The sequence below is a fragment of the Theropithecus gelada genome, chromosome 5 (assembly GCF_003255815.1).
Source record: "Theropithecus gelada isolate Dixy chromosome 5, Tgel_1.0, whole genome shotgun sequence".
Classification (NCBI taxonomy): Eukaryota; Metazoa; Chordata; class Mammalia; order Primates; family Cercopithecidae; genus Theropithecus; species Theropithecus gelada.
Window position 1 is genome coordinate 119,344,878 of NC_037672.1, and position 26,761 is coordinate 119,371,638.

Here is a 26,761-nt window from a genome sequence, read left to right on the forward strand (position 1 = left end):
AAAAAAAAAAAAAAAAAAAAAAAAAAAAAAACTGCAGGGAAGGTTGCTGAAGGTAGACAACTTTTCTGTCTTTAGTTTCTTTGAGTACCTAGACTTTACTTTTGATGGCATCAGTCACATAAAGATCCTGTTACAGATCCTTTGTGTGTGTGTGTGTGTGTGTGTGTGTATGTATGTGTGTGTGTAGTAGGTTTTTCTAGGGAATATTTTGTGTAAGGGATATTGTGTCTAGGTATCAGTTTGCTGGTTCAGTAAATAAGCAGTGATATAAATATTTCAGGCTACTGTTTTTCTTTGCTACCCATGTGAATGTTCCTTGGCACTTCCACAAACACCCTATGTATAACTTTCTGAAGTTTCAATATACTGTTTCCTGCTCCTTAGGTATGAATAGTGCTTCATTTCCACCATCTGTTTGATATACTGTGCTATGTGGTTTTATGTCTTGTCACCAGACTCCCTCATCAGATTAAGAAGGGAATTAATGATCCATGGTTAAAATAAGTAGACGTGCTTCATTATAATATTGATAATAAAAGTAGCCTTTTGTCTTGTACTATATAGTTACAGAACATTTTTACCTACATTTAAGGACATATGTAAAAAGCATTCACCACAATCCTAGTAGACATGACCAGTTTTGGTATTAATGTGCAAAATAGCTAGCAGTGATAGCAACAGTAATAGTAATAGTGGTTGTAGTTATCAGCAGTCATTTTTATATACGTAAGAAATAACCCTGTTACACTTTCTGTAGGGCATTCACCCATATCATTCTCTGAGCTATACCAGTGGAGACACTGCCACTGATTCTCCAGTGCATGTTGGACGTGCTGGGATGCCAGTAAAGGAGAGTCCAAGGAAGGAGAGCCTACTCAGCTACCTGACTGGAAGCTTCCCAAGCCTGCACAACCTCCTGGAAGGGACTCCTCAGAGAAGCAGTGCTGCTGTGAAAAGCAGCTCCCTAACAAGAACAGGTACATGCTCTAGATTTGATAATTACATTTTTATATTTATGGGGGAATTGAAATGAAACAGGACTTTAGTTAGATATATACTTTGGTAGTACAACTAATCTCTCATATCTTATCTTTGAGAAAAAATTTTAGGAATCCATTGTTCTGTAACTTTTCGGAGTCTTCATGCCCTTAGTTTGCATTTTTAAATTGCAGCACTGACTAATGTCAATGTAGGCGTTTGGTGTGGGGTGCTGTCTCGACCAGCAACACAGAATTTCCCCCATTATGATAAAAATAAGCTACTTATTAATACATTAATATCCAAATACCAATATTATGCAGTGAGAATTTAAAACCATCTGCAAACATACATTTTAACTTGGTTCTTCAAACATAGTTACATAAATTACAATTTTTTTTTCAGGAAATACAGTGGCCACTGATATGTTATCTGAACATCCCTTGCTATCTGAGCCATCATCTGTGAGTTTCTATAATTGGATGTCAAATGCTGTGGGTAATCGAGGAAGTGTGGTACAAGAATCTCCCGTTACAAAATCAGGACACAATAGTCTTCCCACAGGTATTGCGTTATCACATTATTTTGCTTAACTGTCTAAGGGGAATGTATACCAAAATCTTATTTTTCAGAAGATGGGTTAAAAATCTCAAACAAGTACTGTTTGGTTGAAATTGGTCCATTTATATTTATAAATATCTTTGATAACATTGTAATTGAGAGAGTAGTAAGCAGTCACTCAGTGTTCTTGTTGAAAGGCAAATATGTCAAATATGAGATTGTATATAAAGAGTTTAAAGCTTCCTTTTAATGTGACTAGTTTAAGTGGTAAATGAGAAAATGCAAAGTGTAATTACAACATTACATACTTGACATTACGGAAGATAGCTTTAGTTTATCTAGATCCCTTTGAGACATTATGACTATCATTCTAAACTTTTTAGTTACTTAACAAATATTTAATTAAATCTAAAAGAGTATGTATATGTAAGGATAGATAAGGATGATGTGTTCTGAAGAGTTAATTTCATTTTTCACTAATAAATCATGTCTGTAAAATAACCTAAAGGTATGCATTTTTTTTTTCTTTTCAATTTAAACAGTCTTGAAATGGTACTGCTCTACAGGCTTCAAAAGTTTACTCTGCTGTATACTTTTTATGTGTTTCTATTTTCCAATAATTTACATTTTATTCTTAAAAATTTATTCCATTAGGTGTAGCACCCAATCTTCCTACAATACCCTCGGCCTCAGATTTCAACACTGTCTTGTCTAGTGACCAAAATACTTTGGATGGGACACATTCTCAGCATAGCACCAGTCAGGATGATGTGGCAGGTGTAGAAGAAGCAAACCAAGGGTTTCCTGCTGTTCAGCTTGCTGATGCACAGGTGAGCCAGCCTGTTTTTTCCTAATTATAATAAAACCTCCTTAGGCATTACTTAGCAACTGGAACCATCCAGTAGTATGCACCTTGGAATTCTAGTGAGAATATTCTGTACCTATCTTCCTACAGCCTTCATGCAAAATGGGAGGAGCCTTTAAAAAGTACGTGGCTTAATTATAAATGCAAATTAAGTATCTATATGTAATCATTAAATAGAAGAGTCTCATATAGTAACCTTTTTGTTATTTGTAACAAATTGGCTAAGCAACATGAATAGATAATCATACCCTTTGGTTTTTAGTGCTATCTTAAGACTTTATTGAGTGAGCAGTGGGGAAGCATTGATGATTTTAGAGCAGAGGAATAAAGTAACTAAAACTATAGATATAGAAATATTATGTGAGTAGCAAATGTATTAAATTGATTGAAATAGAGAAACTAGTGTTGAAAAGATGAATTATTGAAATAGTTCACCCAGTGGTAATGAGACTCTAGGCTTAGATGTTTATGGCTTTGAAAAGGTAAATGAGGATATGGTGAAGGTCTTATTTAACTGATTAAATATGGAGAATAAAGAGTGAAATCCTTTAAAACATACTCTTTGGTTTGAGCGGCCAGCAGGCAAGTGTGAGAGTGGGACGTGGGTCAGAGGAGGCATCATTTTTTCAGGATAAAGGTGTCTTGAGCATATTTACATATAGCTGTCCCTCAGTATCCAAGGGATTGGTTTCTAGACCAACCCCCTACCCACCCTCTGATCCGCCACCCAGGATACCAAAATCTGTGGTATGCCCACGTCCCTTATACAGAATGGCAGATATTTGCATACAACATACATACATCCTTCCATATACTTTAAATCTTCTCTAGATTACTTATAATACCGAATGCAATGTAAATACTATGTCAATAATTGTTATACTGTATTGGGTTTTTATTTGTATTTTTTAATTGTTACATTGTTATATTTTATTGGTTTTTACTTCCTAATATTTTCAATCTGTGGTTGGTTGAATTCTTGGATGGAGAACCCTTGGATATGGAGGGCCAACTGTACTTGAGAAATTAGGAAGCTCATGATAAAAAACAAAGGAAAGAAGGGTTAGCAGATGGAGCAAAATTAGTAGAAAAATGAGAAGTATTGGAATTTAGAGTCAGTTAAAGAGAGAGCTATCTTCCTAAGCACACACAACAAAATGAGGTGACCTAGGACAATCGGAAATATAGGCTTGGCTCTCATTGTGTAAATGGCACTTGTCCATTTAGATAGGGTTTTTTTTAAGCTTCAGGAAAAGATCACTAAGGTAGAATGTGTAGTGAAAGAGGAGGCTGAGAAAAGCACTGGATAGCACCTATATTTTAGGATGTAGGAGGGGGAAAAGGAACCATGTGGAGGAGGATGAGTAGTCAGAGTGATTTTAGTGCTGTAGCATTGAACACATGTAGTTCTTTCCGTTCAGGTTAGTGCTTAGTGTCTGAAATCCAGTTAACTAGAGATTTAACCAGAATAATGTATTTCCATAAGCATATGTGATACTTAAAATGTAAAGGAAGTTCTCTGAAGATAAATGTTAAATGACTATTACAACCAGGTGCTTCCATTTAAAAATAGGTCAGATATTCATAACATTTATAATGTTTTTATATTAACACAGGAAGTTGAAAACTTTGTGAACCTTATGTTTTTTTTTTTTTTTTTTGTAAATGGAAACACAATAGAAATTCATACCTGTTTTAAAAGCAAGAGGTAGAATGATTTACCTAATTCATAATTTTATTTTCCTTGTACTTTCAGACACTCAGGTAGGATCAAGGAATCTGTGTCCTTATTTATTATTAATTTGAAGATGAGTGGCCTATAATAGGTACTAAAAGTATTAAATTTTAAGTAAAGTTAGAGTCAATTATATGAGACCATTTTTTGCTTCACACTATGATACTAATATGTACTGAGGTAGGGTAAGAAAAAAAGCTGCATTTTTCTATATGTAATTTCTATAGTAAATGATAAGCTATAATTTGAGCTAATATGAATGTTAATGTCTTTTAGGTTGTTTTCAAGCCTCTTCTGAGTCATACAGGGATCCAGTCACAGGATACAATGCCACTCTGCTACCGAATGTACTTTGGAGAACACCTTTCATTTTCAGGGACTTTGGATTGCCTCAGAGCAGATATTGTGGATTCTGACACAGCCAAAGAGAGAAAAGGCAAAAGAGCAAGAAGGTGTCTTTTGCATTTTTGTGTATAATTTTGTGCAAGAATTATAATACGTTTGTTTTTTAACATTACTTTCTTGTAATCCAAATGAGAAAGTAATTTTAATATGTTTATGAGAAGATAATTACCTTTTAGTAAAAGTAGTGGCCACATTTTCTTATTAATTACTAGTTGTATTTATCAACAGATTATGAGGCCTATTTTTAGGCATATTTTTGAACCATGTTAGCACATAGATGAGGGTCATATATATTGATATATGCACTTACCCTTTATTTACTTGGCTCTTGTAATAGTGGAATTTTTATGATCTTGAGGGTTCTGAGTTGACTCATGTCAGGTAGTATTTTTGTATTAGAAACAGGGCGGAAGTCACATTGAGAGTCTAGTCATCAGAAACAAATAGAAATGTAGCATAGTGAAAGTTAAGAACCGTCTTTTACTGTTATTTTATATTATCATGGATGGTTCTTCAGTTTCTTTAGTGTTTACATAGGAAATAATATACCACTCACAGGATTTGAGTAATATTTTTGGTACTTGGAATTTTACTTTGAGGTGGGCCTTAAAACGAATAGAAATAGTAGAATATGGAGATAAATGGCATTCATGACAAGAGGTTTCTGTAGTATTGTTTCTTTCATCCTTTTTGTGTTTTTGCAAGGTGGTAAATTAAAGTACTTATGTCTGATATATAGCTAAGTAAAATATATTTTTCATTTGAAATATTTCTATTTAAATTTTAAATAATTTAACAAAAGTTCTTGCTTTTCACAATAGTCTTATACCATAACAATGACTGTACAAGCTGAAACTGCAAAGCAATTTTAATAATCAGTGGAAAAAATTACTTTTGTGACCTTGACAGTATTTGTCAGAACATTAAAAATGTTCTTACTGTTTATTATAAATGTATAGGAAAATGAAAAATAAAAGTAAAACTAATATTTAGTACATTGGAATTTAAAATGTTAGAAACACTGACAATTAAACTATTTTATTTATTTGTAAAAACTTATCAAAGGGTAGTTTGAATGGTCCTGTCCTTCTTATGATATAACATATAATACAGAACAAGCAGCTTTTGTGTGCCTTGGCAAAATGTCGAACTCCTTTGTATGTATGGATCAGTTTTCAACATTTTATGCTTTACACTTTCAATGTCATGAAATAATCTTTGATTCTCTTTACTATGAAGCTTTTTGTCAGCATCACTTCCTCTGGGATATCTTCATCCTTTCTGTCATGGCCACTTTCCTCTTTATGTCAATAATTTTGCCTCCACTGACTTCCATGGTCAGCTGTTTCTTCCATAACACCATTCAACTGATTTTCCCTACCAGTATCTTCATTTTTAGTTTCTTTGCTGCATCTTCATTTTTGTTGTCCAGTTCCCTCATTTGATTATTCATTTTTGTAAAATGTTATGGGGATTTATTACAGAGAGAGACACAAGGAGGCAACACAAGTAACTACATGCTATGCTTTGTGTGCATGAACTGAACAACAGGTATGCGTCAACTAATCACTATCACTGACACATTTTGAAATGATGTGATTAGTCAGTGATCACAATGCACATCTGTTGTATTGTACTGACTTGTGGGCTGAAGAGCTAGCCATAAGTTTGTACTTTATGCAGTTTTCACAGTAAGTGTTAGTTACAAATTTGTATCACATTATTGGGAGACTTGTTATTTAAGTAAAGCACAGTAACTAAAATTTTAAAATATTGGAACCATCAAATCCAGACCCCAAACATTAATACCTACACATACTATCTATTTAGGGTTAAAATATCTGAGCTAAACTTGTATTTCTATTTGCAAGAGCCAGCTTTCATACAAATATGTCCATTTATATATAAATATGTTTATATATATACACATATACAGTATATAAGTTTCATATATATAACTAGGTTATATATAATTCGATTATATATAGTTTATATGTAATAGATTGTATATAGAGATATAGATTATATAAATAAAATTATAGCTATAGCTTATGTATTGGCCTAGTAAATCCCATATAATACTGCCACAGACTAGATCTTCATTTGAGCACACAAGTCTTTTGAGTGAGAGCTTCTTTGAGTGATTCTGTGAACTTCATTGCCTTTGGTCTAGCTGAACTTGACATTCCTTTTAATTTTTCTGCTACCATGCCAGCTCCAAATGCTCCACATTCTTACAATTAACTTATGATTAATTTTTATTTCTCAGATCTCCTGTAATTCCATCTTAAGCTCTTATTTATTTGGAGACCTTCACCACAATATACTTTTCCCAGCCATTAATTTCAGTATTGTCTGGGTTTTTTGTTTGTTTTCGTAGCAGATTGTTCATTCTGCTAACTGTTGCATATTAGTTTGGGGTTACAGTTTCTTGTATGAATATGTATAACTCTTCTACTACTTTGTAAAGCCAGGGCAGTTATTAAATATTTAGCATAGAATCTGGAATGTAGTAAGTCCTCATTGAGTAGTAGTTTCTTTGTCTCTTTGCTGTCTCTAGTAAAAGTAGCTGCACGTATCGGGGACTTATGTTTTACAATTTTAATTGTAACTTTGGCTCTGCAGTGCCCATGTCAGGCTTTTACTTGTCAGGCAAATTATTATTATGGTGTAGCCATTTTCTTTTTCTCTTTTATTTGAATCTCCCCTCTTGAAGATTTTCTTACTACTCTTAAATGTTTTAGATTCTTGTTTTTGCAATTGTGGATTATTTTCATCTCTTTTTAGTCTTCTCTCTTCTAATTCTCAAAATCAAGTTTTTCCTTCTCTGATCATATGCTTAGTTGGCATTGATTGTACACTTCCTGTAAGTTTGTGCATTTATATGAATTACACTACAATGAGGCATTTTTCTTATTAATTAATACTAGTATTCATTAAGGAATTACCGCTCTGTAGTTATAAATTCTTTAAGTTAAATGCAGAATATCAAAGCAGCATCTGATTTTTTTCTTTTTGTTACAGAAAAACTGCCATGTCTGCACATTCATAGTGTGCATGGAAGAAGAGGGAAAAAATACCTTTTTACAGTTTTGTTTCCGGGTTTATTGTTATTATTGGTAGTTGGTTTATAGAAATTTGAGACATTTTTGACTTTCTATATTAAAATTTACTATAATAGTCTTACATGAAAATCTTTAGATGAGCAGGAGGATTTGCCAATACAATTTTTATATCAGATTTTAAGGTTTTGTGTGTGTGTGTATTTCTAATTTTTGTTTCAATTGCTTTTCCTCTCTGCTTTCAACTTAGCATGAGGGTTTCCTATCTAATATCAAATAAAATTATGTTACATATGAATAAATTAGATACATGATTATAGAAGGTGAGGGGATGGTTAAGTGAGGTATCCTAATTGATCTATAATTAATTCTAAATTCCAATACTCTATGGCAGTACCATCAAATGACAACAAAAGTTGTTTTATCACTTCAGGGAAATCATTTCTTGACATAAGAAGACTGATTTTGACTTGTTAGTTTTAGAATAGTTTTAGAATAAGATTAAGTAGTAGAAAGACTTAAGGCCCACCTTCGAACTCATAAAAAGCCTGGCCTAGTGAAAAAGCATATTTTACTGGTTTGCTTGCTTAAAATTATTTAAGACTCATATTTTACCTTGGAGATGATTTTGCTTATAAATTAATAAAGATGTATGTTTCTGGAAAAATGGAAGAAACACCTTGTCCTTTTTTTATTTCACATTTTTAGGCAAGGCCATGTGAATCTTCCTCCACTTGAGTTCAAACCGGCATTAATGTTGGGAACCTTTAGCATCAGTGCTGTTGTAATGGAAAAGTCTGTGTGCACCCCTCAGAACTCTACCAGTGCCCTTTCTTTTCATGATCTCAGCAAGCGGTATTATAACACCTTTCACTGCAACTTTACTATTTCCTGTCAGTCAATAAGCCAGCATGTAGATATGGCTTTGGTTCGTCTTATTCATCAGTTTAGCACAATGATAGATGACATCAAAGCAACACAGACTGATATTAAACTTAGCAGATACACAGCCGGATCTGCTTCCCCAACACCTACCTTCAAAACCAGAAAACATCGGGACTTTCGTTCATCTGACTTTAGCCGCAGTTCTAGAGGAAGTCTTAATGGTGGCAATAGAGTAAATAATGCAAAGAACAAACGGACCAACAATGAGAATAACAAAAAGGAATCTCGAAACAAGAATTCATTAGGAAGATCTGAAAGAAGAACATCAAAAGTGTCTAGGAAAGGTTCAAAAGATGTGGTGGATCACATGACTATTCATATGGATGACTCTGATTCAATTACAGTGTCAGAACAAAGTGAGCCTTCAGCTGAGTGCTGGCAGAATATGTATAAATTGCTTAACTTCTATTCACTTATCTCTGATCCAACAGGAATATTGGAAAAGTCTTCAGAAACATTTGGACCAGCAGGTAACAGACATTTTTATGTTTTAAAAATTTCTGTTTAGAATAACAATAATACCAAAGAAGCAGAAGACTTTTCATCATGTTTTCTTAATGTTGTAAGTGGATAATTGAAATGGAGAGAAATTGTCTGTCAACAGGCAATAAAATAGTAATGGAATTCAGATATCCTGCCACCATATTTCCCATCCTTTTAAACTCTTACATGGTATGTTCTTAAAGGGATTTAGACAGACCTGATTTAAAATATCTGGCTCTATTATTCACTTTCAGTAGGAACTTGGAAAAATGTTGAAGAAATTTTTAATCATTTTGTTGGGGAATAAGAGAAAGAGGACTGGTTGGGAGTGTGAAGGAAAGAAAGGAAAGACAATGTTTGGAATGTTCTTCCATTTTTCAGTCTTCCTATCTAAAATTGTATATTTTCATTTACTTATAAAGGAGTTCGGAGCCCTACAGAGCCAACATGTAAAGTTGTGTTTGAGAATGAACAAGACAACAGCAGTTTGACTAAGACTCAGAGGAAACGTAGCTTGGTAACTTCTGAACCTCAGCATGTTACTCTAATAGTGTTTGGGATTGGCATGGTGAACCGCACACACCTAGAGGCAGATATTGGTGGACTAACAATGGAATCAGAACTGAAGAGGATCCATGGCAGTTTTACTCTTAAGGAAAAAATGAAAGGTATGAATGATTTTTCTAATAAACTGCTATGTATACATAATAATTAGTGCTACTTTTCTGAAGGAAACCACTGCCATGTCTCCAAAATTCCTACTTGGCAATTTTTTTTTTCCAGAAAAATTGGACTTCCCAAATTCTGAGATACCAAGAACTTTGTTGTAATTGAGTATCAGTGAATTGAGGCAGCTTTGATGTCTAAATATTTTAGCACATAAATATTGAGCCAATATACCTATACTCAGTGACATTTATTCTTTATCTTTTAAAATCAACTACTAAGATGTCTCTAAAGGCAGAAAATTTTACCAAAATAATGAAATTTATGAAAAATTTGCTTTTGTTACTACCATAGAAATCTTATAATCTAATACTAAGTACCTCTATAAAAAGAAATCCTTTTAGTTGATACAACATTTCATAGATTAGTGAAAACATACCATTTATCTTGAGAATGATTACACAAGGTGTGATATTTTATCAAATCCAGGAGCCCATCAGTTTTAAGATGCACTATTATTTTATGTATCACAAAGAAAATACCATTACCAGATATGGTCAGATGCCATTGATTATAAACTGCATCCCACATTCAGAGATGCTAAAATAAAAAAGCAAATGTTTCTTAGACTTGGTGGATACAGCAATACAGTTGCAGGGATTCTTTTGGCAGCAATGGTTATATAAAACCAGTGTGGTTTTTCTGGTTGTGAAAATAACCTGACAGATTATATTACATGAGAAAAGGAAGTTATCAATCACCATGTGTTTTTATTGTTAACTTTATGATTGAGAAACTTGTAAGGTCGAATCAAAACTTACTTTGAACCTACTTTTTGTTACATATCCTTTTTTTACCTGTTTTGTACCTTGAACATTTATTATTTACTCAAAAACTAATTTTAAATTTGAGGATTGTGTACTTGGGGTTGACATGGTGAACCATACACACCGTTCTCTGAAAAAATTAGATGGACTGACTGTAAAGAAAATTCTCTGCAGAAATTAGATGGACTGACTGCAAATTGCTGAGAGAAATACAAACACACCAGCCTTCCTTGGAAATATCACAAAGGATATAAACAATACACAAACATTCAGATGTCTAAGTTGATTAAAAAAAAAAAAATTGTCGGTTTTTTCATCTGTTTAGCCAAAGTTAAGAATGGCCATACTCATTTTTGGTGAGAATTAGAGAAACGGACATTTTTATTCACTTTTAAATTGATATAAATAGGTTTAACCTTCCTGAAGTTTAATTGAATAGCTTTTATCAGTAGCCAATTTATCTTTTGACTCAGCAATTAGAGGTCTGCAAACCTAGGTAGAAGAAATGATCACAATTGTGTGAAAAGTTATCTGTACAAAGAAGCAGCCAAGTGTCTGGCATTAAAGAATTGGTTATTTTTATAAACAAACATATGCCAGTTTACAATTTACCCATTAAAATTATACTGCAGAATTTATTAATACGAACAATAATGCTAAGTGAAAAAAGTAGGCAAAATTGTTTATGTGATTTCATTTTTTAAGTAATTAAAATATTTAAACCCTCCATTAAAATCACAGGAATTATATGGACCAAGAGTGCTGGTTTATGTGGTTTCTTTTTCCTATTTTAAAAAATTTTTCAGGTTTTCTGCAGTAAGTATTATTTCTGAGATTTAAAATGCTAATAGGCTATGTCATGTCAGTAGACTAATGCAGGAATAGCATATCAAAGTGTATACTGTGCATTATTGCAATTTTGACATTTAATATGTATGTATGTATTAAATGCAGAGAAATAAAAAACTAAGGAAATTTTTTAAAAAGTAGCTCTGAAATGGTTGAACCAAATTTACCATAACTTTTTTTTTTTTTTTTTTGAGGCGGAGTCTCGCTCTGTCGCCCAGGCTGGAGTGCAGTGGCGCGATCTCGGCTCACTGCAAGCTCCGCCTCCCGGGCTTACGCCATTCTCCTGCCTCAGCCTCCCGAGTAGCTGGGACCACAGGCGCCCGCCACCTCGCCCGGCTAGTTTTTTGTAATTTTTAGTAGAGACGGGGTTTCACCATGTTAGCCAGGATGGTCTCGACTTTAAAATTATCTTTTGCTACTGAATATATTATGAATAAAATGTAATTTTAATATGAAATTCAGGTATCTTATATCTAGAATTCAAATAAATATTTTTTTCTCATATTTAAGATGTTTTACATCAAAAGATGACTGAGACTTGTGCTACTGCTCATATTGGTGGGGTTAATATTGTGCTGCTTGAAGGGATTACACCAAATATACAGTAAGTATGTCAGTTTTTATTTTCTTACACTTATCGTTTTAGACAAAACTTGAAATTCTTTGGATAAACATGCTGAATTTTGAGGTTTGTATATACAGTCTCAGTTCCCAGATACTAAGAATTCTGTCATTGAGAATATCACCAAATAAAACATTTTAGAAAAATACTTTTTGTCTTCCTAAAATTGGTAGTATATACCTTCATTCCTAACTTCCATTCAGCAGAGCAGTTTCATGTTAACTATAAAACAGGCTTTGATAATTTAGGTCAGATTTTCAGAATTTGCTGTTTCTTAACATTATGGCTAGCTAATGTTGTGCTACTGTTATCCTGTAACATATCCAACATGACTAATAGAGGATTTGGTTCAGCGTTTTAAAAATTAAGTATTAGTCCTAGATTGACTAAGAAGTATGATATGTTACAGCTCTAATAATATTTTAAAAATCTGAATAATGTGCTAGCTACCTTGGGGAATATATCCTGAAATGGATGTTTATTAATAGGCCATAGCTTTCTCCAGTGAGTTTTGGCCAAACTCAGCAACCTCAGACAGGGCCCATTCTCAAGACTTCCTGGAGACTGTCTCAGGTTTGGTTTAGATCTGTAAGTGTAGAACCAAAGACTATATATTTCATAATAGCTGCCTACTATCCAGATCACATTTCCTTAGAAGTCTTTTCAAGAAAGGCAGGAAATTCTGGTGGTTGTGAGAGATGAGATCTTTTTTTGTTCATTCAATATAGGAGAAGGGCTTATTATTATGTATTAATTACAATATTATTAAGTGCCTACTGTGGGCCAGGAGCCTCACCTATATTATTTTATTTAATCCTCACTGCAATTTTGGGAACTGGGGTGATTTTATCCAACTTTACAGAACAATAGATTGAGGTTCAGAAAGATCAACATAGTGCCTAAAATACTTAATATAGTCAGTAAGAAGAGATGCCTGAATCTATACTCTTTCCACCTTATGATCCTTCTACTGAAAGTCATAGACCATGGATTCCATGATTCTTTCATTTACTCTAAATTTGAATTACCATGGGTACGTTACCTTCAGAAAGTAAACTAAATTTCTTTAGGTGTCCCATGAGTTTTATTTACTCTGTCCTCCTGGATCTCTTCTCTTCATTATTTATTATCTCTAAAGAGAAGGACTTCCAATAGTCTTTAACCTTGTAAAACATAATGTTTATAAAACAGATTTTTGATAAAATATTATATTGCTGATATTTCTTGCTCTTTTTTTTCCCCAAGTAAAGATCCCTTAACTGTTTTATTTGAAAAATAAAAGTTATTTATTAGTTACTGCCAAGCTTGTAGTGTATTCTTTGGTATTTCATTTTCAGTTGCAATGAAAAGGACATGGAATAGAAAAAAATAGTTCAAATGGTACTTTAATGGAACATTTTTAGAGTAGGAAATTAGAAAAGCTTTCCAGATGATTGGTCATATTGTAACTAATTTGTGCATGAATGTTTATTTGCCTCCTTTTTGTTTTCCTGCTTTCTCTTGACTCTTCATCTGTAGACTGGAGGATTTTCCTACATCTCCTACAAGTACAGCCAAACAAGAGTTTCTGTATGTCATATTATTCTTTTTCATGGCTTTGTGATTACTGTAGTATTGAATAGTTTTTAAAATATTTAAATTATTTTCATGGCTGTGAATTATTTAGTTATTGTTTTGTAGCTGTAATATAGACCCTTTTATATAATAGATTAAAGCTTACTGGTAATCAAAGAAAACACAGGTAAGGGCTGCTTTTTTGGTAATTCATACCTTGTCTGTTGTTGACAAGTTGTAACACTGTAGTTGTGTGTTGCTTGTGCCTTTTCAGATATGTTACTGTTAAAATTTCTATGATCAAAGTACTTAATTTTTGATATGATAATGGAAGCTTAAAAAATTCACTTTGCAAGAGTTTTCACTAATTGTAGAAATAATTATTAAAACACTAATAATAAAACATCTGTACATCTCAACCTTATAATTCTGTATTTAAGATGGAGAGAGTTGACTGCTCTGTTAATAGATTTTAATGGCCTTTACTATATGTAAATGTGTGTTTAATTTCATTCAATAGATGAATGCTATTCGCATCTAGAGAGCCATTTGCATGTCAGCACCATCTGGGTGTGTTCTGGCTTATGTTGAAACTGAACTTGAAATACTGGTGTTAAACAATGGTTTTAATTATTATACTGTTAGAAATGATTCAAAATTCAGTAAGTAGTCAGCATTCCAGAGCCTACCTTCATGCTGACTAGGCCAATTTCATAAACTACCGCCTCCACCCTCTGATCGTCTCCAAGAAATAGTGTGTTGTGGAAGAAAAAAGTATACTTCTCTAGTAATTGGTTTTGAATTTTATATAATACCTAGATTTTACTGTTTATAAGTAATCAAGACCTCTGATAAAGCTACTGTTAGACTTTTCAAGGTTTATCCTGATAAAAGTTAAATGTGATGAACTGGTTCTTCATATCCTTGAGACTATAAATAATTGGCAAATTTTCTACAGCCCAGCAGAGATTAATGTATGTAAACTGGCCTGTAATTAATATGAAATTATGTATTTTGTGTATATTGCCAAATTTACTGATTGTCAAGAATCAGTTGCCCATTTGAAGGATCACATTTATATTAGAAGTTATTGGAGCCGAGCTGGGAGGATTGCTTGAGGCCAGGAGTTTGAGACCAGCCTGAGCCACATAATGAGACCCTGTCTCTACAAAAAATTTAAAAACAAATTAGCTGGGCATGGTGGCACGTCTCTTGTAGTCCCATCCACTTGGGAGACTGAGGCGGGAGGCTCACTCGAGCCCAAGAGGTCCAGGCTGTGGTGAGCTATGATGGTGTCACTGCACTCCAGCCTGGGCAACAATGAGACCCCATCTTTAAAAAACAAATATGTATGTGAGGGTGTGTGTATGTGTCAAAGACGACTTCATTATGGCTTCTACATAAATGTCCTATCATATCCTATCTGTGGAATTCCACCGTTGTAGTGGTAGAAGTCATTCTTTGGCTTTACTTCTTTCTGCTTTTCATTTCACAAATATTTGGCAAGTGTCTGTTATCTTCTAGGAACTGTTCTAGGCATTGGAAAGAACAAAGGAAATCAAGAAAGATAATATCTTAGCTTTATGTCTGTACTAGTAATTAAAGGATACCAATTCTTAACGAAAAGTAATAGCCTTGCTCATTATGAATCAAACTTTTATCATTTGTTTACTACTCATTGAAAATGAAAAGCAGAAAATACAAGTTACACTTCCTCCTTCCTATCAATTTCTTGTAACATAGTGGATGACTGTTATTCTAATTTCTTTGACTCCCTAATTAGATTTTAAGAAGTATAGTGAATATTGTTTTTCTTTTCATATTCAGTGTCTGTATAATGGTTGTACAGATCTCTAAAATAAGGTGGAGAACAAAAGAGTTCTGAATGGGGGTAAAATAAAAAGTGGAATGTTGTGTGTCTGTGTATGTAATATATCTTGTTCATGTTTTTACTTACATGTGAGCATATACTTATTTTCTTCTATAGATTCTTCCTATTAAAGAAATTAAACACTATTCAGTGCAAATAGTATAAAATATATTAATATTTTTAGATAACATTGTTTCTTCAATGTATAATTTAAATACATGAAAATTTTTAAGTCGTTTTAGTTCATTCAATTATGAGGGGGCTTCACAAACTGTGGAAAATGGAATTAAAACATATAAACTTTATTTCCCAACATAAGCTCCATTAAGTTCAGACACTTTTCTAATCAATGATACCAGCCATTTATTCCATCGCTAATGAACAGAGGGTCCGATGACAGTGCAGTCTTTTTTATGTTAACTGAAGAGAAATGGGTACCCTTTAAATTTTTTTCTTTTTTGAAATTAGGAAACAAAAAAAAAGTCAGAAGGAGCCAAATTAAGATGTAAAATGGATGCCTACTGACTTCCCATCAAAACTCTTAACAGAATTGCTCTTGTTTGACAAGAAGAATGAGCGAGAGCATTGTTGTGGTGGAGGACTGGTAAAGCTTTCCCGAGCATTTTTCTAGTAAAGCTATGGCTACCTTTCTCAAAACACTCTTATAATAAGCAGATGTTATCATTCTTTGGCCCTCCAGAAAGTCAACAAGCAAAATGCTTTGAGCATCCCAAAAAACTGTTGCCATGACCTTTGCTTTTGACTGGTCCACTTTTATCTGCCACCCATGCTGGAGTGCAGTGGTGCAATCTCAGCTCACTGCAATCTCGGTCTCCTGGGTTCAAGCAGTCCTCCCACCTCAGCCTCCCAAGTAGCAGGGACTAAAGGTACATGTAACTACACCCAGCTAATTTTTGTATTTTTTCTAGAGATGGGGTTTTGGCATGTTGCCCAGGCTGATCTCAAACTCCTGAGCTCAAGGGATCTGCTCACCTCACTTTCTCAAAGTGTTGGGATTACAGGTGTGAGCCACCATGCCCAGCCATGACTGGTCCACTTTTGATTTGACTGGACCATTTCCACTTCTTTGTAGCCATTGCTTTGATTGTACTTTATTTTTGGTATTGTACTGGTAAAGCCATGTTTAATCTCCCATTACAGTTCTTTGAAGAAATGCTTCAGGATCTGGATCTCACTTGTTTAAAATTTCCATTGAAAGCTCTGCCTTTGTTGGGAGTTGATTTGGGAGCAAAGTTTGCTCAACTTTGAGTTGTTAGTCAGAATTGTGTAAGCTGAATCAGTTGAAGTTGTCTATGGTGTTGGCTGTTGTTTGTGCTGTTAATTGTTGGTCCTCTTCAATTAGGCACAAAGAAGATAAAATTTTTCCTAGCAAATTGATACTTGGTTTGCCACTGTGGGCTTCATCAACATTGTCTTGTCCCTTCTTGAGTTATACATTCGTAAACTGCTAATTGCTTTGGGAGATTATCCCCAAAGGCTCTTTGTAAAGCATCAATGATTTCACTATAATTCCGCGCAAACTTCACCATAAACTTGATGCTTGTTCTTGCTTCAATTTTAGCAGAATTCATACTGTTTTGATAGGGGCTCTGTCAAACTGATGTCTTATCCTTCTTGGTACATTAAAGAAGATCCTGTTCACATGTTTTAACAAGTGAATATGAGTTTATTTTGGTGCAAAATGATTCTGAAATCTACATGTAGTTTTTTTATAATACACATTTTCCATGAACTTTTTGAAGACCTCTCAAATTTATAGGTATTTTTCTTGCTCTCAATATTTTTTCAAAATTTCTCTTTACTTGGCTGTTGGCTGTATTTTAATGGTCCTCTTTCTCTATTGATAGAACTGTAGTGAAATGTAGTATTGCCAAGTCCCAAGCCCTCTACAGTGCCCAGAGAGGGCTGAAGACAAACAATGCTGCTGTGTTCAAAGTAGGAGCTATCAGCATCAACATTCCTCAGCACCCTGCCACCTTACATAGCATGATGGTTCGAAGTTCTCACCAACTATCTAAACAAATCTCAGACCTAATCAGACAACCTTCTACAGCGTAAGTTATTTTATTTGTTCACATTCTGTGATTCCATCTACTACCTCAGGATATTCTTTGCTGCATTAACAAAAGTTTGGAGGGAGATGATGAGTTACTTCTAAGTATCAACCATCATGGACAGTGGAGCAAGAGGAGAGTAGCCAATCGTGATCATGTGAAAATGACATTTGATAGCATTAAAGTACAGTGTCATCACTGCAATTGTCAGTGTTCCATATTGCATAAACAAAGCTTAAGAGATCCTAGAGATTTGTGAGTATTATAAGAGGTACTAATAAAAAGCAACTTGATGAATTCCAGGACCATATCAATCCTTGTTTACTTTGAATTCATTGGAGATTTATGACTGCACAGGTTTAAGAACGTATAGTTGTGATCATTTATGTCCCAAGGCAGCATCTGACCATGCCACATAAATATTTTAAAGGGCAGTAAATTTGAGCATTAACCTTTATTCCCTATGTCTATATCCTTTGTTCATGCATCTTCACTGCTGAGCCTTATTCATGGTCTCCATAAACTGTAACTAATAAAAATATGTGGTGGCAGGCATCTGTAATCCCAACTACTTGGGAGGCTGAGGCAGAATAATCGCTTGAACCCGAGAGGCGGAGGCTGCAGTGAGCCAAGATTGCACCATTGCATTCCAGCCTGGGCAACGAGCGAAATTCCATCTTAAAAAAAAAAAAAAATACATGTAAAAGGTTACAAAGTTGTCTTACGTTTTATTTCCCACATCCTATAAAGTGGGAAAACATTAGTGTGTCTTTTGAAGGTGTCTCAAAGCTGATTTTTCCAGTTGTTCTATCTAAATCTTTAATTCTGATATAATGTTTAATCACGGCTGAAGTTGACTAAGTAGTAAAAATTTAAATGTTTTTCCTCTGAACAGAAATATGGAATCCAGAATGTATAAATTTTAGTTTTAAAATGTTCCAAGAAACTTTTCCTTATTATAATATATTATCCGTAGAGTATAGTAGTTGAAAAATCAGACCCTGGAGTCAGACTGATTGGGTTTAAATCCTAGTTTCAGCACTCTAGCTATGCTTCCTCATTTGCAACTTGGAGACAGTGGTACCTACTTAAAGTGAGATAAATGAGACAAAGCACACAGTGCACTAAGAAGAGTACCTGGCACTCAAATTGTTGTTATTGTTATTGTTGGAGTTCGTGTTGTCATTCTTAACAGTGGTAGTAGTAGTGGCAATAATATCAATAGTAGTGTGTAATGGTTAAGTCATAGAATTTGGAATCAGACAAATCTGAGTTTAAATCCCAGTTTTGCAATACTGTTAAGAATCACCTTGGCAGTATAACATTCTAGGAGTTTTACATTGTTATTACTTCTTGTCTACTTTTCCATATCATCATTGTTCAACATCTGTTTTAGAAAGTCTGAATATGATCTGATATTGGAAAGAAAACATCTATTCACAGTATATATTTGCTATTTTTCACTGAGAAATCCCATGATTTTCCGCAATAAAATGGTAGCTCCTGTGTTTATTTTTTAATTAATTTTTTGCTTTCTAGCCCACAACCTGTAAAAGAAGATATTGCAACCCCACTACCTTCTGAAAAAACCCCAACAAGCGTTAATCAAACTCCTGTTGAAACAAATGAATTTCCTCAGCTACCAGAAGGCTTAGAAAAGAAGCCTATTGTTCTTAAATTCAGTGCCATGTTAGATGGTATTGCCATTGGAGCAGCACTTTTACCATCTCTGAAAGCAGAATACAAGATGGGAAGAATGAGAAGTCATGGAATGACAGGTAATATTGAATTCTGAATTCACGCTCTTAAAATTTATGATTTCTTTGAGAAATTAGTAATATTTTGATAAAAAGGTAAATTTGGTTTTATAGATATTATAACTAATTTTGATTATAACATTTAAAGTTCATTAATGATGTTCTCTAGTCAAGTAAAAATATCCCCCACCCCAATACCTTGAATGGCCAGAGTGAACTCTTTTGAACTCCATAAAATTATTCAACTATGGAGGCCATTTCTCCAATTTAAACTTAAGTTGAATAAATCAACCCATTTCTACATCTATTAAGTTTTTAATAGACTGAATAACTTGTTTTATTTTCACATTGGGTTCATGTAGCTCAAATCAGAAGTCATTTATTTCTTCAAAACAGCTAATTCTATATGGTTTTGTGACCCTTATATTAATATATCCTATCTCAAAATTCCTTGCTTTTAACATTTATGAAATTTATCATATATACAAAAGCATGTAAATTATACATATACACATTTTAAAGAATAAGTACTGTGAACTCACCAACCCACAATACAACCTAGGAATTGGCACATTTCCAATACTTTGAAGCCTTCTTTGGCTGGGCGTGGTGGCTCACACCTGTAGTCACAGCACTTTGGGAGGCTGAGGCGGGTGGATCACCTGAGGTCAAGACTTCAAGACCAGCTTGGAAAACATAGCAAAACCCCATCTCTGTTAAAAATACAAAAATTAGCTGGGCATGGTGGCAGGAACCTGTAATCCCAGCTACTCAGGAAGCTATGGCAGGAGAATCGCTTGAATCTGCGAGGCGGAGGTTGCAGTGAGCTGACAGTGTGCCACTATACTCCAGCCTCAGCGACAGAGTGAGACTTCATCTCAAAAAAAAAAAAGGCAGTCTTCATTTCTCATGGAATTACTACTAGCATGAATTTTGTCTTACCCATTCTTTTGCTTGCCCATATAGTTTTACCATGTATGTATATACTCATAAATGATTTAAAGTTTGCTTTTAGCTGTTTTGAACTTTGTTTATATGGAATCTCACATTTTTTAACTAGGAATTTTTTTGACTAAGAGCTCCTTACATGTTTATATATATAAAATGCCAGTTGATGGTTCTTTTTTTTGCTTACTTTACCATTGAGTCATTTGTATTTTTCTTGATTCACAATAATTCTTCATAAATTCTATATATTAACTCTTTGATATTATATATTTATATGTTGTCACCTAGTTGGAGGCTTATCATTTAACTTTTTCTTTTAATCAGCAGACATTCTTCATTTTAATGTAATTGAATTTACCATTATTTTTCCTGTATGTTGTGTATTTTTATGTCCTGAAGAAATGCTTCTCTTCCTAGGATAATAAAGATATTCTGATACATTTTTTTCTTGAATGTTCTGAGTTTTGCTATTCATATTTAAGTTTTTAATCTATCTTAATCAATTATTATTGTTCTTACATTTGGCATGGGGTAGTATATAACCAGTATCATTGTATATAACCAATGATCTCAGCATCACTTATTAATTTATTCTTTTTTTTTTTAGTGATATATAATCCAAAAATTAGTCACATATTAAGTGTTATTTTTAACGTGGGAGTCTGAGTTTTCTATTCTGCTTCATTGATCTCTTTGCACCAGTATCATATTGCTGCCTGACTTTTTCAGGAATTGTCCTGGCTATTTTTGGTCCTTTGGTCTTTCATATACGTTTTTTATTTTTATTTTTATTTTTCTGAGACAGGGTCTCACTTTGTTGCCCAGGCTGGAGGGCAGTGGCATGATCACAGCTCTCTGCAGCCTTGACCTCCTCAAGTGATCCTCCAGTCTCAGCCCTGTGAGTAGCCAGGACTATAGGCATGCACCACCACATCTGACTAATTTTAAAACTTTTTGTGGAGATGGTGGGATTTCACTGTGTTGCCTAGGCTGGTGTCAAACTCCTGGCCTCAAGCGATCCGCCTGCCTTGGTCTTCCAAAGTGCTAGTATTACAGGCATCAGTCACCATGCCTGGCCTCATAAACATTTTAGAATCAGTTTGTTAAGTTCCCTGAAAAAGCCTGTTTAGATTTCTGTAAGAACTTAATTGAATCTATAGATTTATTTGGGGAGAAATGACAACTAAACAATATTTAACCTCCCTTTTCCTAAGTCTTACTTCTCTGTTGTTTAAGTCTTCTTTAATGTTTTTGTGTAAATTTAAAAATTTTTCTACTTAAAGAGTTTTGTGCGTCTTTTACAAGATGTATTTATTTATTTATATATCTAGGTATCTTGTGGTGTTGTAGCTATTACAAATGTTATCTTTTGTAAAATGGCATTTTTCTAAACTGTTGGTAGTCTGTACAAGTGTGCTTGATGCTTTTATGTTAATCTGATACTCAGTAACCACATTAAACCATTATTATCAATAAGTTGTAGATTCTTAGGAGTTTTATCTATAGACAGTCATACTGTTTAAACAGCAAATAATGATACTTTTGTTTCTTTCCAACTTTTAGTTCTTTTTCTTGCCTTATTGTGCTTGCCTTGTTCCATTTTCTTAAAGGAATCAACATTACATGAATAAGTCTGATGTCTGCTGTAGGTTTCTGCTATCAGGTTAAGAAAATGTACTTATTTTCCCACTGTGCTAAGAATTTCTATGAAGAATTATTGGTAAATGTAATCAGATACTTTGTTCTGTTATCTAATGAAATGAAAATGTATTTTCTCCTTTATTCTGTTAACATAATTTAAAAGTATATACATATATATGAATATACGCAGATATGTACATATTTATATAAGTATGTGTATACAGTAGTCCCTGCTTATTCATGTGTTTTGTCTCTTCACGTTTCAGTTACCTATGGTCAACTGTAGTCCGAAAATATTACATACAATAAGCTATTTTGAGAGACCCCCATATTTACAAAGATATTTACAGAACTGTTGTTACAGTACAGTTGTTCTATTTTGTTGTTGTTAATCTCTTGTTGTGTCTGATTTATAAATTAAACTTTATCATAGGAATGTATGTATAGGAAAAGACATATATATAGGGTTTGATACTATCTATGGTTTCAGGCATCCACTGGGGATCTTAGAACACATCTATCCCAAATAAAGGGAGATTACTGTATATGTACGCCCATCTCTAGCATTTTGGGTTTCTTTATTAAGAGTAATTTTGCTGAACATTTAGACCTTTCTGTTACCAGCAAGAGAAGCATTTTAAAGTAAATTTCCATATTTGGCAGAGTCAGAAGTCTTAGGCCTTCAGATATTAGAGTCCAGGGCTGACAATAAGTTACACACATTTGGTCATTTATTCAGGGCACCCATGAAATACAAGGGTCCACAGAAGCAGCAAGTCAAAAGTCAGATAGGCAGTTTAGGGTCCTAGAGTAAACACATTGTTAAATATCCAGAGAGGTAAGAACCCAAAATTCTTATTGAAATTAAAGGAAAGAGATAAAAACAGTAAAAGAATGACTATACTAGTAATAAGGGATGACTCAGTAACTGAGGCCTAGGATTATTTCAATCTTGGTGTTTTTATTTGGTGGTGTGCTAGCAATGGTAGTGGTGGTAGCAACAGTGGTAGACAGTCCCCACCCCTTGCAGCTTGTAAATGATAGTCAAGGAGTCTCCTGGTTGTAGTAGTAAGAGGAGATCAGGGCAATCATGACTCATCTGGTCATTCACAGATACCCCAGTTGGTGAGTGAGCATTTTTCTGTTTTTGGCTAACTCATTCCAGGTGCAAGCACTATAGTTAATGAATGTAGTGAATGTGACATATAGGAGATGACCCTTGATTAGTATTTTGAAAAAAAGAGAATTATTTCTGGCTCAGTTGAGGAGCAGTAGGGATATGTAATAAATTATATACATAGGCTAAATAGGCAATTTGATGATGTTTGAGTGGAGAGAATTGGTAATGTACAGAAGAATATCAGTAGATTCTGTTGGTTTGAAAGGAGCATGTGTATGTACATTACATGTGTAAAGGGCAACAACAGATCTTGATTTTAATAAGGCTTCTCCTCATGCCCTCATAAACAGTTGGAGAAATATGGACTGAATAATAGTAAAGCTGGTATATTTATATTTGTTTGAAAAATTATGTGCCAGATTATTGATTTAAGTGTTTAAGGTCAACAGTAAACTAAAATTCATAATATACCCTTATTTGATATATGGTCCCATGAATAATTATTAAGGTCAAAGAGACATATGTTTGTATAACTTTATACTTTATGAATGTTTCAGTGAGTACAGTTTAATTGATTTGGCAATTTTAGCTATTTCCACACTGAATCAGGATCAGTAGACACATTGTTAACTACCTACTATTCTCTGTGAATAAAGCACTGTGTGGACTGGGGAATTTTTTTTAACTTGATTAATTTTCTTGTTACAATTCTTTAATAATAAGAGCATTTTATTTCTGTTCTACCATCTATGAAATAAAGAACGTGGGTGTTTTCCTAGTGCCTAACACACTGCCAGTCTTAATAAATAATACTTACTGGCTTAATAATACTTGCTGACTGACTTGCATATTTAAAGATAGGGAATATTTTATAAGCAACTTTAAAATATGCTTTCATATATTTCAAGATAGGTTTGGGAATATCCATGCATTTTTCTTAGATACCCTTTTTGGAAAAAATGAGGAATGAATGAGTGAATGAACACTAACACGAACAATAACTTTTCTCATTTCTTACAGGTGCACAGACAAGATTTACATTTGAGCTGCCAAATCACAGATTGCGTTTTACTTCAAAAGTTTCTGCCACAGATATGTCAACCATTCCTCCTTCTGCCAGTCTTAACCTTCCTCCTGTTACCATGTCAGGGAAATATATAATGGAAGAACATGATAGTTATTCGGATCAGGTGTGGAGTATAGATGAACTGCCTTCTAAACAAGGTTACTATTTACAGGGAAATTATCTACGTTGTGTGGCAGAAGTAAGTTTACTTTAAAATTTTCTTACTCTTTGTAATTTAGGAGGCTTCAAGATTTATATGTACCAAAATATGTAGTAATCCAAACTTTTAAGGTAAAGTCTTAAAATCATTTGTTTTCACAGAAGAATTCTATACTGAATCAAGTGTGTGTGTGGGTGTATGTGTGTTTTGTGTCTGTTAGTCTGACTACCCTGTAGTTTTATTTAAACATGCTTTTAAAAATATGTATTAGTTATATATTCCATCTCTGCAATATTTTCGTAGTTCAAATGATTATTAAAAGCAAATCGCAGCTAACTTTCATTATGTGCTTTACACGCATTGACTTCTGCAGTGCTTAAGTAAATCCTATGAGGTAGAAATATTTGTTCTCATTTTGTAGGTGAGCAAACTAAGCCTTAGCAAGTTAACATAATTCATACAGGTATACATAATTATTAAGATAATCTAAAGGTCATATTGAAAGATAAATTAGACTTACAGATTAATTTCTTTACTAAGGTTAAGTTGAAAGTAGCATATCTAATTCTATCATAATTTTTTCATTTTATATTTGTATAGCTGTCAAAAGTTTAAAAAGCATTTGGACACATTTTTCATTCGATTTGTGGTAAGCAGGTCGTCTGTTATTTTCCTAATTTGATATAAACTTGAAGCGGAGAAGTAAACACCTTTCCTTAAGTCTCCTAGCTATCAATTGAGAGAGACAGGAGCCACGCCTCAGTGGTCTGCCTCCAGGCACCCTGTGATGTGTCTCAGCTCACCTCGTCAGTTTGTCAAAAACAGTTACAACTTTATGAAAAAGCAATGTGCTATTTGTTTTATAAATTTTGTTCTCCAGAACCTGCAGCATCTATAAGAATGCTCTTTGGGTTCTCTGATAGAAATATTATAACTACGGGGGACATATTTAAGTCTGATTTACCTTCTTAGGCCCTGCTTGCCCTGGAACCTCTGTAAGAGTTGAGATTTCTGTATGTGAAAAACAAGTGTACAAAAAAATAGTGTTTGGATTCTAACAGAGATTTACTTAAAATATTTTAAGGTGTATCCCACTTGTGCTTTCTACTCTGAAAACTAAAAGCCCCAAGCTCCGGTTTAGACATCCTGCTATCAATGTTCCATTTAAAAGAACATACACGAATACAGTGTGCTGTATAATTCCTTGCTAATACTAGATATTAGAAAGGTATAAGTTTGTAACGAGGCAGAACACAATCCCGAATTTAGTAAACAGTGTATTTAATTTCAACCATTTCAAAGAATCTAAAATTGCATCCCTCTTAGAGTTGCCTATTTTACTATGGCCTGAAATAAACACACCTGAAAATAGTTTCTGGCAAATTGGTTTATTAACTAATTAGTTTATTAACTAATTTGCCAGAAATTTAATACTTTGTACTAATTATAGGACACAAATTATATTAAACCTTAATTGGGTATCTCTGATGATTTGCTAATTCACTCAGATGTAAGCCTGAGACCCAGAATTTTGTTGGTTTTTATTCATAGCCGTATCCTTAGCACCTAACATGGTACATAGACGGTCATTAAATATATATTTGATTAAATAAATTGTTTTTGGCTGAATGTAGTGGCTCACACCTGTAATCTCAGCACTTTGGGATAAAGCGGGCAGATAGCTTGAGGCCAGGAGTTTGAGACCAACCTGGCCAACATGGTGAAATCCTGTCATGGTGGTGGGTGCCCGTAGTCCCAGCTACTCAGGAGGCTGAGGCAGGAGAATCGCTTGAACCCGGGAGGTAGAGGTTACAGTGAGCCGAGATTGTGCCACTGCGCTCCAGCCTGGGTGACAGAGCAAGACTTTGTCTCTAAATAAATAAATAAATCTATTTTTACTTAACTCGTCTGTGATTCTAAGACACAAAAGTGGCCATTAAAATGATCATTAAAAGTAAATTTTACTCTAGGAGAAAATTTAATTTCAAAATTAGCAAGTTAAATATATAACTTTGATTTGCTCCCCAGACTTCTCATACCTTATTAACTACTATTATTAAAAAACAAAAAACAAAAATCATTTTGGGAATGGACTATAATAGTGTTTGGCCAGTAACATATTAGGAACTCTGAATATTTTTAACTTTTCTTCAGTATATTGATTTCAAATCATAGATAATTATCTCTTTTTCCTCAGTTTAGGGTGATTTATGTAAGAAAAAAGTAAAGCTAATGTAATGAGCATTAATCTAATATGATTTTTTTCTGACAGGTTGGTTCCTTTGAACATAATCTTACAACTGATCTTCTAAACCACTTGGTATTTGTACAGAAAGTGTTCATGAAGGAAGTTAATGAAGTAATACAAAAAGTTTCTGGTAAGATGATCTAGTACCTTACAGTATAGGTGAAGGTTTTTATTCTTTTTGACTGTGTGATGTCCCATATGTCTGTGGTATAAGTATTGATCCAGCATTTGGATATAATTGTCAAATAACTCCTAAGAACTGGCCATTCCTTTTATGGCTTTTCCACCTACAATGTTTGCTTATCATTTTTGTCATGTATAATA

The 26,761-nt window shown here is 33.8% G+C and overlaps 1 protein-coding gene across 2 annotated transcripts in view; it reads left to right on the top strand.

Annotated features, from left to right (window-relative positions):
• KIAA1109 (KIAA1109 ortholog) overlaps positions 1-26,761 on the top strand; it is a 210,622-nt gene that overhangs the window by 111,168 nt on the left and 72,693 nt on the right. For both annotated transcript variants that reach the window (XM_025385484.1, XM_025385483.1), the window contains 12 exons: positions 758-977; positions 1,384-1,542; positions 2,194-2,369; positions 4,416-4,591; positions 8,315-9,021; positions 9,457-9,702; positions 11,887-11,980; positions 13,517-13,567; positions 17,291-17,497; positions 19,037-19,275; positions 23,984-24,228; positions 26,462-26,567. In XM_025385484.1, the coding sequence (XP_025241269.1) occupies positions 758-977; positions 1,384-1,542; positions 2,194-2,369; positions 4,416-4,591; positions 8,315-9,021; positions 9,457-9,702; positions 11,887-11,980; positions 13,517-13,567; positions 17,291-17,497; positions 19,037-19,275; positions 23,984-24,228; positions 26,462-26,567 (2,626 nt within the window). The remainder of the gene's footprint in view (positions 1-757; positions 978-1,383; positions 1,543-2,193; positions 2,370-4,415; positions 4,592-8,314; positions 9,022-9,456; positions 9,703-11,886; positions 11,981-13,516; positions 13,568-17,290; positions 17,498-19,036; positions 19,276-23,983; positions 24,229-26,461; positions 26,568-26,761) is intronic.